Source organism: Bufo gargarizans, chromosome 5, assembly GCF_014858855.1.
Source record: "Bufo gargarizans isolate SCDJY-AF-19 chromosome 5, ASM1485885v1, whole genome shotgun sequence".
NCBI lineage: Eukaryota > Metazoa > Chordata > Amphibia > Anura > Bufonidae > Bufo > Bufo gargarizans.
In genome coordinates, this window is record NC_058084.1 from 165740327 (window position 1) to 165759778 (window position 19452).

Below are 19452 nucleotides of genomic sequence, written 5' to 3' on the forward strand. Positions count from 1 at the left end.
TTGGTCATCATGACATATCCATACATCGTGGACCCTTCCGGCACTCAGTGACGTACAGTTATGTCATGGCGCATTAAAGGGTTCACTGCATTCTCTTTAACTTTATGTACCGTTAAAATAAACATCAAATATGACGTCTACATAACTTTCCTACTTCTACAACTGACTGTATTGTATGCTGTAATATACTCAGAGCATCACAGTAAACTTTCCCCCTTTTTTCTTTAACCTTACCAGGATTGTTCTGTAATCTGAACAAACCTCACTCCCCTTCCTAAAACTAACAGGGGGCTGAGATATTCAGAGTGACTGAAGGCATGTTCAGATGTGTCCAGCCAATCATGGCTGGGTCACGCTCTGGGAGGGTCAGAAGAAGCTGCCTAATATGCCAGACACTGCAGTGGTAACACAGAGCTCCATTCATGTCAGTGATCTGCGGGCAGGCAGTGGTGAAGGTAACATCTGCTCAACCTTTACATTAGCTTTACAATGACTGGGTTTGTGGAGCTCCTCTCTGCATGGTTGCTTGGAGCTGGGGTCAATAATGTGCTGTGAATGTTAAGAACCTAGTTAGATAAGGATTACCCTTTAGTACTTTAGTTGTATGAATGGCTAACATGACATAAGTTGATAACATTTAGTATGTGTATCATTAACCCCTTCCTGACACTGTGATTTTCCATTTTATTTTCTCCTTTAGGAGCCTGAACATTTTTATTTTCCTTTTTTTTTTCATATTCTTTTTTTTTTTCCATTTTCAAATCAGGGCTTTTTTTTTTCACAACAAATAGTTATTTTAAACAGCACAATTTTATATTACATACAATGTAATGGGGAGTTGGGAAACAATACTACTTGGGGTGGCATGCCACCATTGTTTTATTGGTTTTGTTGGTATTTCTTGATCATTTTACTGTATATCTGTGATTTATTTTCTCCATTTCCATACATCTAATTTTTATTCTGTCATGCCAGGCGCTGAGTGGTTAAGTACTATACGGTATATTTAGCTGGAGACCAGGCTTTATTGGAAGCACTGGAGAAATTCGACACTGTTGCTTTAAGGAAAACTACACAATTAGAAATGCCAGGGAAAATGGTGGAACCCACACTCCTGTATTACACGGTCCATATGGTAAGGATTTACAGCTTTGCTGTAAATTATATGCACCATGTATCAGCCATTATATTAAAGCCACTGACAGGCGAAGTGAATGATCTTGTAAAAATAGCACTGTCAAAGGTTAGGATATATTAGACAAGTAAGCAGCCAGTTCTTGAAGTTGATGTGTTCGAAAATAGTCAAATGGAAGGATCTGTTTGACTTTGACAAGAGCCAAATTGTCATGGCTACTGAACGGGATCAGAGCTTCTCCAAAACAGCAAATCTTGTGGAGTATTTTGGCTGTGCAGTTGTTAGTGCCTACCAAAAATGGTCCAAGGAAGGACTGATGAACTAACAAAAAGGTCATGGTTGCCCAAGGCTGGGGCAAACATACAAGTCATTGGGCCCCATAGTAAGAATCCCTTCCACTACCCATTTCTAGCTCCTCCCTTTGCTTCATGAACTGTGCTTGCTGCTGCGAGTTATATGGTGTGTTCTGTCTTCATACAGGTTCACACAGTGTGAAGTCTGACATTCTGCATAAACCATTCCTGTCTTCCAAATAAGAGGATTGTTCTTTGTAGTCTAACTTGTTTATTGGCAAAACAGGAGTATTTTATTGATTGGTAAAACTATAAGAATACAAATAACATGTATAACGTATAGAATAGCATGTACAGTAACATTTGCATAACACTAAAGCACATGGTAAAATGGCTGCCTATACATAGGATTGCATGGCTAGCTAACAGTAATAACTCCCTGAATAACAATTACAACTAGCTGAACAGCTCTGCATAACATAATGTCCCTGAAACAAGGTAGATCTCTCACCAGATATGCTTCTACAAGGATGGGAGTTTAAGAAGGAGACATGCATAGGACAGCTCTGAACTGTGTCCTGGAGACTGGAGACTTCTCTTTCCCAGGATGCGTTACACTCCCACAATGCTTTGCACCATCCACAATGCAGCAGTCTTTGTAACAGGAAAAACAAAGTGGAATACAACTCAACACCGCTAGATGGTGCTATATTCACACTAATCACTACAGAAATACCAAGGCTTTGGCAGACATGATCTATAATCATTTTCCCTAACCCTGCTGGGCAGAACATAGTGTGCTGTCAGGCAGTGGAGTACACAGGGAAGTAAGGGCCCCAAAGCAAGGATCAAACCAGGCCCCCCACACAGGACAGAAGGGTTTCCGCCTAAACACTTTTCAATGAACCTTGGGCCATTTCTCCCACTGCCTCATTTACTAAAAATTGTTCCTTTAGAGGGTAAAGTCCTGACCAAGTTTTTAGACCAAGTAGAAGAGGGGATGATCCCAACTGGGCCCCCTCTTGCCCTGGGCCCCATAGCAGTCGCATGGTCTGCCGCTATGGTAGTTACGCCCCTGCTGTCAGGGCTGGACTGGGATTACAAAACAGAGCTAGCACACAAACCCCACCAGCCCACATATGATATTGCATAAAAATAATGGTGTGTAATGCACACTGCGGAGGTGAATTTTGCTGTACTTAGTCATGACCCTATGTAAACCATCAATACAAGAAAGGAAATAAAAATGGAACAAAAAAATACCTAATCACATGGTCAGGGATATACGTTGTCCTCCCCAACAACAACATATACCATGATACAGCTCAAAATACCTCCCTAGCTGTGATGATTGCAGCTGCACCTTCCTAACCTGGGAACTACACTATTCTCTGTGCAGTTTCTTAACTAGATGGTGCAGGACCTGTGATAATGGCATCACAGTTTTTTTTTAGCTTTCTCAGCCTCCGGACTGCAGTGATGATGCAAGGTTATGATCATCAGTGCAGTTGCTGTTTAATCTTGTCAGGCAGCCCCCTGACAGGGATTCTGGATGGGAGCCTGTATGAAATGTAATTAGTGGGTGATGCCTTTTGTCCACAGTGGAGCCCCCCTCCCTCACAGGCCCCATGGCAGCTGTGTGGTTTGCCTTCATTGGAGGTACGCCACTGCCCAAGGCTCACTAATGAGAATGTGCAGTGAAGACTAGCCTGTATGGTCCAGTCCCACATAAGACCTATTGTAGCACAAACTTGCTGAAAAAGTAATGCTTTCAGTGCAGACTGGATGGTATTGGTTGGCACCCTGGCAGTGGAATAATAAAGGAGTCCATCTTATTGGTATTAAATTACATATCTTAGTTTATGGATGATGTAGGAATAAGTAAATTTAGGAATAAATAAATATAGCTGACGCTGACACAGAATAAGTCTCCCTACCCTGTCCATCTCCAATATTCTTATATTAATCATTTTCAGCAACATTTTCCCTAGCACATAAGCACCTGCCACTAGTGTTGATCGAGCACCAAAGTGCTCGGGTGCTCTGGTGCACGATGTAGAACACTTAGGGATGTTCGGGTGCTCTACAGAGTACCCAAGCACAATGTAAGTCAATGGGAGAACCCGAGCATTAAACCAAGCACCTGGTGATACACCAAATGGAAAAGTATTTAGGAAAACTAGAGGAATGGTCAAACATCTGGCAACTAAAATTTAATGTTGATAAGTGCAAGATAATGCACCTGGGATGTAAAAACCCAAGAGCAGAATATAAAATCAGTGATAAAGTCCTAACCTCAGTATCTGAGGAAAGGGATTTAGGGGTCATTATTTCAGAAGACTTAAAAGTAGGCAGACAATGTCATAGAGCAGCAGGAAATGCTAGCAGAATGCTTGGGCGTATAGGGAGAGGCATTACCAGTAGAAAGATGGAGGCGCTCATGCCGCCCTACAGAGCACTAGTGAGACCTCATTTGGAGTATTGTGCTTAGTACTGGAGACTATAGTGGAGACTATATCTCCAGAAGGATATTGATACTTCGGAGAGAGTTCAGAGAAGAGCTACTAAACTGGTACATGGATTGCAGGATAAAACTTACCAGGAAAGATTAAAGCAGTGGTCCTCAACTCAAGCCCTCAGGGCCCACCTACCAGTCAGGTTTTCCTTAGTATTGAGCAGCTGATATAATTGGTGTGCATCCATCAGGATTTACCACAGGTATTCATTCTGTGGGATACTCCTAAATCCCAACCGGCAAGTGGGCCCCCTGACGACTGCAGTTGGGGAACCCTGGATTAAAGGACCTTAACATGTATAGCTTGGAAGAAAGACGAGACAGAGGGGATATGATAGAAACTTTTTCATACATAAAGGGAATCAACAAGGTAAAAGAGGAGAGAATATTTAAAAGAAAAACTGCTACAAGAGGACATAGTTTTAAATTAGAGGGGCAAAGGTTTAAAAGTAATATAAGGAAGTATTACTTTACTGAGAGAGTAGTGGATGCTTGGAATAGCCTTCCTGCAGAAGTGGTAGCTGCAAATACAGTAAAGGAGTTTAAGCATGCATGGGATAGGCATAAGGCTATCCTTCATATAAGATAGGGCCAAGGGCTATTCATAGTGTTCAGTATATTGGGCAGACTAGATGGGCCAAATGGTTCTCATCTGCCGACACATTCTATGTTTCTATGTTATGTTTCTAAGGCAACTTTGAGGCTTACCAGTTCTCAGTCAGATGAGAGATGGGCTTGAATGTCTCATTGCACACAAGGCTGCCATTGTAAGGTATGCTGACTACCTGTCTTATGGATAGAATGTTGGCTTTTGGCATACAGCCTTTGTGTGATTATATGTTGTCTATTGTTTGTTATTGGTAATGATATAGCATCTATAAAAATAAATTATCAATAGTAGGTAAAATAATACTTATAATACGTTTACTAATGATAGGAAAAATAAAAACTATAAAAAAAAGGTATAGAAGATTTATAGCATAATAAGGATTAGCGATTTTGCGAATTCTCAAAGTGCTGATATTCGCAATTAAATTCACGATTAAAATATTCTCGCCCGAGCACACGATGTGCCGAGCATTGCGGTGCTCGAGTCAAAACGGTGTTCGGCCGAGCATGCTCGCCCAACACTACTTGCTACGTCTCTCCCTATGCTCAGCTCACAGGACAATGGTGGAGACTGCGCGGGATGAGGGTTTTATAGGGCTGTGACATCACAGGGGATGGCCATCTGCAGATTGGTTGGCTGCACGGCATCATAGGTGACCTTGCGTTCCCGGCTTTTCTCCTCTACGCGTAGTTTTGCTTTGTAACATACAGTCAGGTCCATAAATATTGGGACATCGACATGATTCCAACATTTTTGGCTCTATACACCACCACAATGGATTTGAAATGAAACGAACAAGATGTGCTTTAACTGCAGACTGTCAGCTTTAATTTGAGGGCATTTACATCCAAATCAGGTGAACAGTGTAGGAATTACAACAGTTTGCCTATGTGCCTCTCCCCTTGTTAAGGGACCAAAAGTAATGGGACAGAATAATAATCATAAATCAAACTTTCACTTTTTAATACTTGGTTGCAAATCCTTTGCAGTCAATTACAGCCTGAACCCTGGAAAGCATAGACACCACCAGACGCTGGGTTTCATCCCTGGTTTAGTCTTCAGCAAGTGAAATGCATGCTCAATCGGATACTCCATACTCTTCTCTTCCCATCACTCTGGTACAAGTCTCATCTGTCCATAGGATGTTGTTCCAGAACTGTGAATGCTTTTTTAGATGTCGTTTGGCAAACTGTAATCTGGCCTTCCTGTTTTTGAGGCTAACCAATGGTATTCTCTTAAATGTTGACTTTGACACACATACACCTACCTCCTGGAGAGTGTTATTCATCTGGCCAACTGTTGTGAACGGTGGTTCCTTCACCAGGGAAATAATTATTCAGTCATCCACCACAGTTGTTTTCCGTGGTCTTCCGGGTCTTTTGGTTTTGCTGAGCTCACCGGTGCGTTCCTTCTTTTTAAGAATGTTCCAAACAGTTGTTTTGGCCACACCTAATGTTTTTGCTATCTCTCTGATGGGTTTGTTTTGGTTTTTCAGCCTAATGATGGCTTGCTTCACTGAGAGTGACAGCTCGTTGGATCTCATCTTGAGAGTTGACAGCAACAGATTCCAAATGCACTATAGAACATTCAGGGGGTGGAGGGCCCTCAAATGACTGGGTATATAAATAGTCAGTATGGATCAATGCAGGTTTAGTATATAAAAGATTATTTATTAATTAAGCATAAAATGTACACCATTGGGTCTTTCAACTGAGTAATGTCGTTGCCACAAGTTAATGTGGTGTTGAGATATGGGTAGTCAATTAGACTATATATGTATACCACTATGTGGTGCAGGTTGCCCACTTTTACAGGTGATCAATCTGTATAGAGGTCTTACTAAAATAAATAAATGTGCACAGTATATAAAAAATATATTAAAACCTAGGTAAAATAAACTGTTTTTAGCATGGGTATTAATGTCCTCCTCTTGTATCCTGGGTACAATAATAGCAGCCGTATAGATTATGGAACAGTCTTACCCCGTTAGTTGCGGGTCTCAGGTAGCGGCTGTAAAAGTTCTGTGTTGGTGGTACCTTGGTAGATACGGGCGATGATCCGGTCCTGAGTAGCGTTGGTGCGCACGTAACTTGATGGCTCGATGCTCCCTCGGCGTCTCTTTCCACTGCAGCGTCCTGGGCTCCTGGCGTCTCTTGCTCCGTCCCACGTGGTATGGGAGATGGCGTCCCACGTGACCGGAAGAGTGTCTGTGTTGCTGCGGTCAGCTGAGCGATTACGTCAGCTGTTTGCAGCCAGCTCTATTGGATGGATATGTGCTAGAAATTTTCTTTACAGAAGTCCTTAACTATTGGGCTATTATGGACCCAGATACTGTCTCTCATGTAACCAAACGCATTTCAGTGCACTCTTGAGGTGCACTCTTGCACCTTCATCAGTGGTGGACAGTATTACTGATCACCTTCCTATTTATTGGGGAGTATCCTGGAAACTAGTAAAATGCGGGATGGATCCGATTGATGTATTTCCATATATATAAAACATTAAGGACTATGTATATATGTGGCTCTCCCATATGCTTAGTAGCAGAGTGCCATGTGGTATTTGAAAAAGATGTTAATATTAAAACAGTGGTAAGGTTATAATCAACAATACAATTATAATAGATAGATATGAAGTATTTTTGAAATTTCTCCTATTTGGATGTACAGTATAAGAAATGTAAAGAATGTTGCTGGTCAGGGGTGTAGCTGTTGGGAATAATGCAAACAGCACACTTGAAATTAACTCTGGACCTTTTATCTGCTCATTGTAATTGGGATAATGAGGGAATAACACACACCTGGCCATGGAACGGCTGAGAAGCCAATTGTCCCATTACTTTTGGTCCCTTAACAAGTGGGAGGCACATATGCAAACTGTTGTAATTCCTACACTGTTCACCTGATATGGATGTAAATACCCTCAAATTTAGGCTACTTTCACACTGGCGTTTCTGGGTCCGCTTGTGAGATCCATTTCAGGGCTTTCACAAGCAGCCCAAAACGGATCAGTTTAGCCCCAATGCATTATGAATGGATAAGGATCAGTTCAGAATGCATCAGTTTGCCTCTGTTCAGCCTCCATTCCGCTCTGGAGACGGACACCAAAACGCTGCTTGCAGCGTTTTGATGTCCGCCTGACGATGCAGAGCCAAACGGATCCGTCCTGACTTACAATGTAAGTCAATGGGGACGGATCTGTTTTCACTGACACAATATGGTGCAATTGAAAACGGATCCAGTTTGCATTAACAAAAACTGGTAATGCAAACGGATGTGTTCTGAAAGGATACAAGCGTTTGCATTATAGGTGCAGATACGTCTGTGCAGATACCAGACGGATCCGCACCTAACACAGGTGTAAGAGTAGCCTAAATCTGACAGTCTGCAGTTAAAGCACATCTTGTTTGTTTCATTTCAAATCAATTGTGGTGGGGTATAGAGCCAAAAGTGTTACAATTGTGTCGATGTCCCAATATTTATGGACCTGACTGTATGCAGCCACGATTTAGGAAAACCTGATTCATTACCACAAAGCATGAGGAAATTCAGATTCGTTGCAAATCGAAGTTTTCCTAAACTTCGAATTGAATTCTGCAAGTGTATAGGAGCGATCCGTACCATTGAAATGAATGGGAGGCTTGGGTGTAATTACACCTGCTCACCACTGCAGATGCAACGGCAAGCAGGTAAACAAGGAAGAGGAGGCAGCGCTGGCACGGCGCGTGCCTTCTCTTCAAACAGCTGATCGGCGGGGGTGTCGGGTGTCGGACCCCAGCCGATCTGATATTGATGACCTATTCTGAGTATAGGTCATCAATAAATATAACTTGAACAACCCCTTTAACCAAATTTAGGAAATTATAAGGTTGGACACATCTGTACAATATTCTTTACAGGAGTTGGAACTCTAATACACCGTACAACATTGTAAAAGTATATATCTGTCTGCACTTCACTTTAGGAAGCTCGCTGCATATGGATTTATAGAGATTCCATTTAATAATACTAAATGAATTTCCAGTAAGCTTCCCAAGACTGGATTTTGACATATAACTCAGTTTAGGGAACTTATTAAAACTGGAATTTTATACACCTGTCTTAATAAGAAGTACAGTGGAGTAAGGGGGGAGTTCACATCAGCGTTATTAATTCCGTTATTGCTTGTAACCATATTATAATGGAGAATGATGGAATTTGTAAGACAGAATTCAAAACAGAAACCTTTAGAGGCATTCAGTTTTGATCCATCATAATAGACCTCTATTATGATGGATCAAAACGAAATGCCTCTAAAGGTTTCTGTTTTGAATAAATTCCGTTATTTTCCGTTTTAATGGAAACCAATAACAGAATTCATAATGCTGTTGTGAACCCGCACAGGTGTCTTAATAAATTTATTTGCATCTTCTAGCTGTCCATGCACAAGAAAACCAAAAAGAAACCACTGATGCCAGCTTTGAGCCATTTGAGCTATAATTTATTCCAGTTACCGACTTCATTTTAGTAAATTTGCCAAATCACGGGAGGCCATGCCCACTCCCACTCATCTCTGCCAATACCACACCCTTTTTGGGGTAAAGTGTTGTAGGTGGCAGAAAACAGTCAAAAAGTGGCAATTGAGGCTTGCACCCAAAGTTGCAACTTATTATAGTCTCGTTTTCTGGCATAATGCCAGTGATAAATTTCCTCGACTGTTTTCTGCTCAAAGAGTGTTCCCTGGTTATCCAGGAAATGATAATGATAAACTGTCTTCAGGATAGGTTATCATTATCACATCGGTGGGGGTCCAAGCCCCGGCTACCCCAACGATTAGCTGTTTTAGGTAACCGCCACACTTGCTGGAGCTCTGGTGAGCGATGCAGACTCCCAGCAGTTTACCAGGAACAGTGCCGTACATTGTATAGCAGCTGTCCTTGGGGCTGACCTGTAACTACGCCATGTGACCGATGTATGGTGATGTAACATGACCTAGGAAGAGGCCGCTTTGCTCACGGAGTGCCTTCTTCTAACAGGTGATCAGCAGGGGTCCGGGGTGTCGGACCCCCACCGATCTGATATTGATGACCTATTCAGAGGATAGTAGACAAAAGTGTTTGTAGAGCAGCACCCACAGACATAAATGGCCACACTGGTAATGCAACAGCCGATCCACGACCGCAGATCCTCAGCAGTCGACCGTATAGTAAATGAAGAGAGGTAGCGGCAGCATCTCTAGTGAATCCTTTATTGGACAGACTTTACAGAAAGTGTGCCATAAAATCAAGCAGCAACGTTTTTCGGCTGTATCCCAGCCTTTGTCAAGCTTGTGACGTCCGTCCAATAAAGGATTCCCTGGAGATGCTGCCGCTACCTCTCTTCATTTACTATCCAGAGGATAAGTCATCAATATAAATTCCAGTATAAACCCTCTAAGAGTGCCCAGGATTAGCTCGATTTTACTGCTCAGTACATGGTCAGATGTGATTCTATTGTGTAGAAGGATAGAAAAAAGATTGCACATTCTGGAAAATCTGTTTGCATGGTGTGAACTACTTATGCAGTATTAGAATGGGCACAGAAGCCATCTGATGAGATATCTACCCGTCCATTTCCTCTATATAGCGCCCCTCTCTGCCCTTCTGGGCAGCAGCCTTTTCAGTTTTTTGCATATCCTCTCCTTCTTGTCCTTCCTCTATATGACCCACCACGTATTTCCCAAGTGAGAGATACTAATAATTATGAGATTCTCATTGCTGTTATTCACCAAGAGTGCAGCAATGCATTCAATTTTAGCTTGAAACATATAACTGGAATAACCGGTTAGACAAGTCCATACAGTACAAAGTGCTATTAAATGAAACATACAGCTGAGCTGTTTTCATACAATGAATTGCTTATATAAGGCACTACATAATGTGGTTCAGTTTATACTACAGGTTACAGGTAAGACTCAACATACCCCACTGACACACAATAGAGTCCTATAGGGTTCTGTTGTAACGGCCATCATTTTGTAATGTATTCAGTGCTACTACTCCCGTCAAATATGAAGTCATTTGTGATGGAGCATCCCACCCAAAGGAGGGCAGATCCAAGTAAAATGTCTTCTTCTCTGTAGAAATAATGTTTAGAAGTTCAGTCCAAGTAAATGAACTTTAGTATGCAGCACCCCTAGTCTAGATGTCCAACGGGCGCCTCCTCCTAGGGCCCTCTATAATGCAACCCAGGTGTAAGAAAGCCGAGTGGTATATTGCGGCCTAAAATGTCACTTTATGTGTGTCACGGTGCTCCTACCTGGATACGGCTGACCCCAGGCTTTGGCTCAGAAGCAATAAATAGGGGGAATAACTGAGGGCTAAAAAAATAACTTGATTCCAGAACTTGAGATGAAGTTCAATGGCAGCTTTACTTTGCATAAATGTTCTCCAAAACGGTTTATAGGCTTTGTCTTGGTTCCAGCAGGCTTTAGCATGAAACTGGCAGGCAAACCCCACGGTGCTATATCTGTTTCTCTCTCAATCTGCTGTACTGACAGGCTGGCTGTATAACTCAGCTTCTTCTGTATGCTGCACTTCTTCTCTGTAGTCTGACTCTAGGTTATGCCAGGGAACTTTCCTCCTGGCTCCTGAGGCTTTAAGCTTTGGCCTCCAGCTTTGACTGGCGTGGGCATGTCCAGCAGAGACGTGCCCCTGCACACCCTTCCCCTAGCTGGGGGTAAACTAGACTGACTAGAACTTCTGCCCCACCCTTCCTGCAGGAAGTAGGTCTCCCCCACCTTTCTCCAGGGGGGGGGGGGTTTACAATGGAATGGAAGGTTCCATTCTATCTAAATATAGCTCTGCCGTGTTTTCTGCCACCTGCTGGTGAACCAGGCGCATTACATGAACAGTTACATAACATTAGAAATGCACGGTGTGGAGGACTTGGAATAAATGCATAAGATGACATGAGGTTAGACCAATAAAGACAGTAGCAAGGTGCAGAAGTGGTAACACCACTCTGGGGTGTTACAGAGGCTACATGCTCAGAATTTCCAATCAGCTTTTAGATAAAAGGTTTGCAGCTGCTGTATTTTCATGGAGACCAGGAAAGAGAATCTCTTAAAGGGGTTGTCTGGTGTTGTAGCAATGCTTTGTAAGCCGCATACAGAGGCATTTATTAGTCTTCTGCTCTCACACGTTGCTACAATATCAATGTGAAATATATCACAAGTAAAATTGTGAGGATTTAAAATACAATGGGAGTAATTTTTCACAAGGGGAAAATTTAAAGTCAGTTCTGCTTGAGCCTGCGTTGGAGTACTTTATGCCACATTTATCAAATGTCTCATGTTACTTGATAAATTTGTCTTAGGGCTCATTCAGACAGCGGTATGTGTTTTGCGGTCTGCAAATTGCAGATCCACAAAACATGGATACCGGCCAGTGTGCGTTCCACAATTTGCAGACTGCACTTGGCCGTCACTCTCATAGAAAATCCTATTCTTGTCAGCAATTGCGGACAAGAATAGGACATGTTCTGTATTTTTTGCGGGGCCGCTGGAACGGAACACGGTGTGCTGTCCACATCTTTTGCGGCACCATTTTTGCGGAAGGGGTGTGGAACAAAACATATGGCCGTCTGAATGAGCCCTTAGGCCTCATGCACATGACCGTATGGCTTTTTCAGTGTTTTGTGGTCCGTTTTTTACAGATCTGTTGTTCCGTAAAAAACGGTTACAACTGCTAGTAGATATCACACTGCGTTTTAGGTGGGCGTAGATATGCCTAGTACACAATAACGGTCATATCTATTCACACCAATACAGTTAAACAGGAATTTGGTCCATTTACTGCATATTTCTCAAACTGATAGAACCCTAAATCAGGTGTTATCTTGTGCAAACAGCTTTACTCACCATATAGTTGTATAGATCTGAAGACCACTCTGCCACATAAAAAGACACCAATATAACAATATAAAGTTAGGGGCTCTGGGACAGAATCTGCATTAGAGAACAGAGATTTCAAATTAGGACTTGTAGCAGGGGATGTACTGCATTTTGTGGTGACAGGTGACAGGTTCTCCAGGAATTAACAAAATGAAAATACTTAAATATTACTTTAGTATAAATATATTCCCAAATACATTTCATTAGCTATAGTGGTTCATTTTGTCTAGGGAGCAATCATTAGGAGAAATAAAATGGCCACCGTCCTATTAGCAGTGCACACACAGTTACTTCACAACACTGAGGTAGATCTGCCTCATCCTCCTCTCTGCTCTACTTGTCAGGAATTATGATCCTGAATACAGATGATAAGATCTTCTGCTGAATCTCTGTAGGAAAAGAGTTTATGATAATGGTAATGGAGACTGCATACAAATGCTGCTGCTCATTATCTACACCCCACTATCCTCTCTGTACTTCATGTCTTCTAATGAACTCCATTCCTACAGAGATTCAGCCCAAAATCATATTAAACTGTATTCAGGATTATAATCCCTGACAAGTAAAAGAGGAAGATGGCGCAGCTCTTTAACTTGTCCTCCTGTGTAATTAGGACAGGTTTTGTGTGGACTAGTAGGAGGGCGGCCATTTTATTTTTCCTAATCATTGCTCCCCGGATAAAATGAGCCATTATAACTAATGAAAGGTATTTGGTAATATATTTATAATGAAGTAATATTTAAGTATTTAAATTTTCTTAATTCCCGGAGAACCCCTTTAAGGAAAGAATTTTACCACTGTATTGGTCTTCCAAAACATGAAACTGCATGGTAAGAGTTAACCAGATTTGGAGAGGGTGTATTCATATGATAATAAGGAGCGTAATACTAGCAGAGCTCATGTTCTGTACAGTATGTCTGAGGTAAGCCTCGAGGGAACCATGACATTATGCAATCATCTGGCTGCTGGAACAAAGAGCAGTTTTTTTAGCTGATAAACACAGTCTGCACCGAAAGCAAAATGCTAATCATCTGACCTGGCGTCTTGTATCTATATAGCATTGCCACGTGCAAAGCTCCACAGAACTCCTGATATTTTTATATGTTACTTGCAGATCCTCATCCTTCAACTAATCATGCTGCCAGTTAATGCTGATGCCTCTGAGAAATTAGTAGAAGATCTTTTCCATTATATTGATGAACACCAAGATGATTTCATTCAGGTAAAGTGAGTGTTGCATGTTACTTTCCAGTAATACATACCAGTGCAGCCAGTTTTACCAGCATATGTTATTAAATAGGAAAGTTGGAGATTACAATAGGACCTTTGAGCTACTGTACCACACACAACCTGTTTAGCTTTGTTTTTGGTAGAAAGCAGCCGGGTTCTTCTAATGCTGTACAATTATTTTAAGGCCCTGTTCACACAGAGTCAAAATACGCCCAGCTGCTACACGGGACCTGCTTCTCATTGTATTCACTGACAGGTTGTGCACCTGAGGGTATCTCCAATTGTTATATCATTTTGTATTATAATGTTATATATTATGTTTTGGCCTTATGTAACAGCCAGAAGACGTATTGGTTGGCAGGAATAGTGATAACCACGCTGTTCCTCCCCTCTTGGTAGGAGTGGGCTGGTCATGCTTCCTGCCAGGGTGGGCAGTTCCAGTGTAGCTGCAGATAGGAGAGGAAGCACACTGCAGAGCTCTTGCTCTTAGGAACGATATTTGATTATTCAGAGAGACCAACAAAATTCAGCCTCAAGACAAGACAGCAGAAAGAACAGAAAAATACTCAGTTACAGACACTGCTGCAAGGTGAGGGACTACTGCTCAGACACCCATCACCTACACCACCACTAGGCCAGAAAGAGTTCAAGTCTGAACCTTTCACTGGACACCTATATCCACAAGTGCCTGCAATTGCTAATCTATTGCCAGCCAACCTGCCATCATACCACTTCAACTGGTGCCAGAACTGCACTTGAATTTGCTGCTACTGGATGTACCCAAAGTTATATTTTGTATTAAGCAAAAAGAGACTGTTATATGTTTGCTTCTTGCCTCATTCTTCAAACTACATTTCCACTGGACTGATCCCCAGGGAGCAAAGGCCTGAGGGAGTGCACTGTGGCACAACATCTCATCAGGGCCACTACCACTCACTTCCCTTGCACCAGCTCCTCAGGGACTCGCTGCAGCTGTGCTGCCATTCATTCGGTTCATAGCCACAACTGTATATATATAATATATGCAGTGGATCTTTGGCATTGCAAAATTTGCTGTGTAAACAGGGCCTAAATAGGCCATCAGGGTAGGCCAGAGTCTGATCGATGGGGTAAGGGGGCTGACACTCTTTATTCCTGATGATCAGCTGTTCTGCAGTAGCTCTGCCCATTGTGTGTAGTGGATGGAGCTGGTTATTGCAATACTGCTTCCCTTCACGTCAGTGGGAGCTGAGCTGCAGTAACCAGAACTGTCCACTACACATAATGGACACAGCTGTAGTTCTGGTGCCAACCAGAGGCGTGGGAACTGCTGCAGAACAGCTGATTGGTGGGGAGATATTGATGATGAAGGGTAGGCCATCAATTTAATCGGACCAGAAAACAACTTGAATTAATTAATTTATTTATTGGGATATAAAATCATATTTACATGTGGCATATTTTCTACAGATTTTTGGGGCAGGTTCACACTGATTTAATCAAATTTTAATCAAACTGTGATATTTGAGTTTATTGTTAGTGTGTACAAACTAGCTTTCCACTGGAAGGAAATGACACCCATCTGTAGATACTGTACCTGTTTCAGGGTTCTTGCTCCTCGGGACTACAGAGTAGGGTACTGGTTGGCTTGATTAGATGCCTTTGATATAGATCTGGCGGCTTACTATTTGTTGTTGAAGATCCAGCAGTATAAGGCTGGGTTTAAATCATGTTTTTGCCCTACATTTAACATATGCGTCGGGGAAAGAAAGGATGCAAATGCTTAGACACTATTATTTTCATCTTGCAGAGTGCAGCTTAACGCATGTTTACGATGGAACTCTATGGTGACAGATGCCGCTGTATGGCATCTGTCAGAGACATCCATTTAATGTTTACGTTTCTTGTATATGTGAAACATAAGACGATGCGATGTGAATCCAGCCTAAGAAACTGTTTCTTATTGGCCAAACCAGACTCCTCCAAAAGAAGAAGACACCCATCCTGTTTTAGGGTTTGTCAATAGAGAGAAGGGTACTTCTTGTCTAGATGGGATGCTACTGGATCTCTTCAACAAGACCATTGTCCCTTGACTGCATTGTTAGGCTACATTCACTCGAACGCAATTTGTTTCCGTGTCCGTTCTGCTTTTTTTTGGCGGATTGGATGAGAACCCATTCATTTCAATGGGTCCACAAAAAATTCGGACAGCACACCATGTGCTATCCGAATCTGTATGTCCGTTCCGTTACCCCGCAAAAAAAAAAAAAAGAACATGTCCTATTCTAGTCCGTTTTGCGGACAATGATTGGCATTGTTACAATAGATCCGCAAAAGAAAACGGATGCCATACGGAACGTCATCAGTTTTTTTGGTGGACCGCAAAACACATACGGTCGTTTGAATGTAGCCTTATTGTGTGATCTACAAAGCCCAAACCAACTGTTTAGGTTGAGTTCACGTTCACACATCAGTTATTGGGTCCGTTATTTCAATCAGTTATTGTGAGCCAAAACCAGTAGTGAAGCCTTCTCAGAGATAAGGTGTAATGGACTCAATAACAGATGGAAGTAACTGATCAAATAACTGAAGTTTGAACTCGGCCTCATATGGTCTTTCTTGAGGGAAGAGAAGTTGTATGGAGAGTACATGGAATACAGGTGGTTAAAAATGATATGGCTTATATACTTACAGTAGTCACATGGCTGCATCTATATCACTCACGTAATGAAGAGTAACCACTTCTATATGAATGGTCAGCCGTGCTTTAGAGATCTTTTGAATCACTAGAGTTTCAAACCATCCAATCACATTTTTATCACATATTTAGTTTATATGCCATATACATGTTTTGTGGGATCACTCCTGGAGATTTTGGTCAAACTGCCTGTGCTTTGGGAGTATTTTGCCTAGCTTATTTACACGAGCATGGAACATGAAATATTTAAGTGTCTAATATTACTATATCTTGTTCCACCACAGAAAACAATCCAGAAGGCATTTGTACGGGCGCACAGAAACACTATGAACCACTAAATGAAAGTTGGTGGGGTGACAAATATGAGAGACACTTTTCTCTAGAAAGCAAAGCGATGCAATGGTCAATTAACACTGCATTTACAGTGTACATCAAACATACTTCTGAAGGGCTTACATTGAATCATGTTTTCCTGTCAGACTGTAATGAAACAATTGGGTGCCCATTGATGCTCAATATTTGTTGGCTAGCTCAGGTTTTATTTAAAAAAATATATATTTACAAGAATACAGTAGGTGCACTACTGTGGTGAATGCAGTCAACCAAATCTCACTAAACCCTCACACTGATGTTAAAATGAGACTTTAGCCAATATATCCTTGTATTAAGGACATATTGGAGCCCAGGCACCCCATCAAGGTATCTCAAGTGGCACGGGACCTATCACTAACCTACCTGTGCCGTATGGGCAGTACCAGGGGCCGGTGAGAGTATTACGGGAGTGTAAGGTCCGACTCACAGCAAACAGTTCCCAGTTTCCTCCAGTGTGAAACCACACATACAATGGGAGGAGGGAGAAGGCTGTGAGTCCCACCCATGGCTGAATAATATGATGCAGGCCTCACAGGTGCACCCAAATGTTGCCTATGGATGGAAATCAAGGAAGATTCAAATTTGTAGTTTATACATCTCCAGGCATACAAATACAAACTACATGACAAAATAATGTGGTCTTAAGAGGCAGAAAATGCTCAACCACATATGCAGTTGTGCATCTACACCCGGGGAGCAAATCCTGCACATGTGGTCCAAATTATAATGTGCCTTGATTTCCATCCATAGGCAACATTTAGGTGCACCTGTGAGGCCTGCGTCATATTATTCAGCCATGGGTGGGACTCACAGCCTTCTCCCTCCTCCCATTGTATGTGTGGTTTCACACTGGAGGAAACTGGGAACTGTTTGCTGTGAGTCGGACCTTACACTCCCATAATACTCTCACCGTCCCCTGGTACTGCCCATACGGCACAGGTAGGTTAGTGATCCAGAGCCTGGTCTCGGGAGGGGCACTTCCAGATTATTTTCTGTCTGCCGCCACAAGATTACACAGTGTAGAGGTATATATATTGTGGGGCACAGTATATGCTATATGTGTATAACATAAACATATTTCACATGAAAACTTACAATTACTTGGCTTGGCCCTTGGGGATCTCGGACACCACTTCAACACTTGGCCGGGGGCTCGGTGGAGCTGATGTTGTGTTATTTCCTAATGAGAAAGATTTCATAATAAGGATTTGGAGAAGGGGCATAGGGATAGCAGAGCAGGGAGAGGCTGGTGCTGCTATTAGGGGGTCATACCATGGGGGAGTAATAAAGCCCACCATAATGCCCCCCCCCCAGTACTAATAATTCTCCTTATAATAGAGAGTGCAAAAAATACCCCCTTGTAATGCCCCAGTTGAGCTAATGTCCTCATAGTGCCCCCATAATGTGCCAGTATAAAATACCCCTATACAGTGGCCCCAGTAAATGTCCCCATAGTGCTCCTCTCCCCCCTTCCTCCTAGTGCACCCATAATGTACCAGTATAAAATGCCCCATATATAGTGCCCTAGTAGATGCCCTCAGTGTCCCTCATATTTTGCAAGTATAAAATACCCCTTCTTAGTGCCCCCCTGTAGATGACCCCATAGTACTCCTCTCCCCCCTTCCCCAAAGTACTTACCATAATATGTCCCAGTATAAAATGCTACTGTACAGAGCCCCCATATAAAATACCCTTTCTTTGTGGCCTCAGTAGATGCCCCTATAGTGCCCACCAATAATTTGCCAGTAAAATGTGCCCCCAATCACGTGCCAGTAACAATAGCACCCCCCATCACGTGCCAGTAACAAGAGCCCCCCCATCATGTGCCAGTAACAAGAGCCCCCCCATCATGAGCCAGAAACAAGAGCCCCCCTAATGTGCCAGTAACAAGAGCCCCCCCTAATGTGCCAGTAACAAGAGCCCCCCCTAATGTGCCAGTAACAAGAGGGTACCCCCTAATGTGCCAGTAACAAGAGGGCCCCCCTAATGTGCCAGTAACAAGAGGGACCCCCTAATGTATGAGTAACAAGAGGGCCCCCCTAATGTGCCAGTAACAAGAGGGCCCCCCCCCTAATGTGCCAGCAACAAGAGGGCCTGAGGACGGCGATACAGATGACTATGGAGATGAGTGCTTCCACAATGGAAGCGCTCATCTCCGTGTGCCCTGCGGCCGCCTCTGAGCAGCTCGGGGGGCAATTGCCCCGTTGACCCCCCCCACACTGGTGATCCGCCAGTGGTGCGTGGGCTCCAGTATGTCCTTAATAAGGATATATTAGCTAAAGTTTCATTTTAACACCAGTGTGAGGGTTTAGTCAGATTTGGTTGATTGCATCCACCAAAGTAGTGCACCTATTTGTGCTTCTTAAGACCACATTATTTTGTCATCAGGTTTTATTTTACCTGAAACCTCTACATTGTCTTTGTCCTTCTAAGACTAAGGCTACTTTCACACTAGCGTTTTTGTTGGATCTGGCATGGTTCAGCAAAAACGCTTCCGTTACTGATAATACAACCGTCTGCATCCGTTATGAACGGATCCGGTTGTATTATCTTTAATATACCCAAGACGGATCCGTCATGAACTGCATTGGAAGTCAATGGGGGACTGATCCATTTTCTACTGTGGCAGATTGTGGAAGAGAAAACTGATCCGTCCCCATTGACTTGCATTGGGGGTCATGCCGGATCCGTTTTACTCCGCATCCCAGG

The 19452-nt window shown here is 42.7% G+C and overlaps 1 protein-coding gene across 2 annotated transcripts in view; it reads left to right on the forward strand.

Moving 5' to 3' along the window:
* Positions 1 to 360: 360 nt before the first annotated feature.
* The window catches only part of CNDP1 (carnosine dipeptidase 1), a 51511-nt gene continuing 32419 nt past the window's right edge, over positions 361 to 19452 (forward strand). For both annotated transcript variants that reach the window (XR_006389943.1, XM_044293080.1), the window contains exons 1-3: positions 361 to 455; positions 976 to 1135; positions 13579 to 13686. Coding sequence is in view for 1 of the 2 variants with exons in the window: in XM_044293080.1 (XP_044149015.1) it covers positions 1085 to 1135; positions 13579 to 13686 (159 nt within the window). In the remaining variant the exon portion in view is untranslated. The remainder of the gene's footprint in view (positions 456 to 975; positions 1136 to 13578; positions 13687 to 19452) is intronic.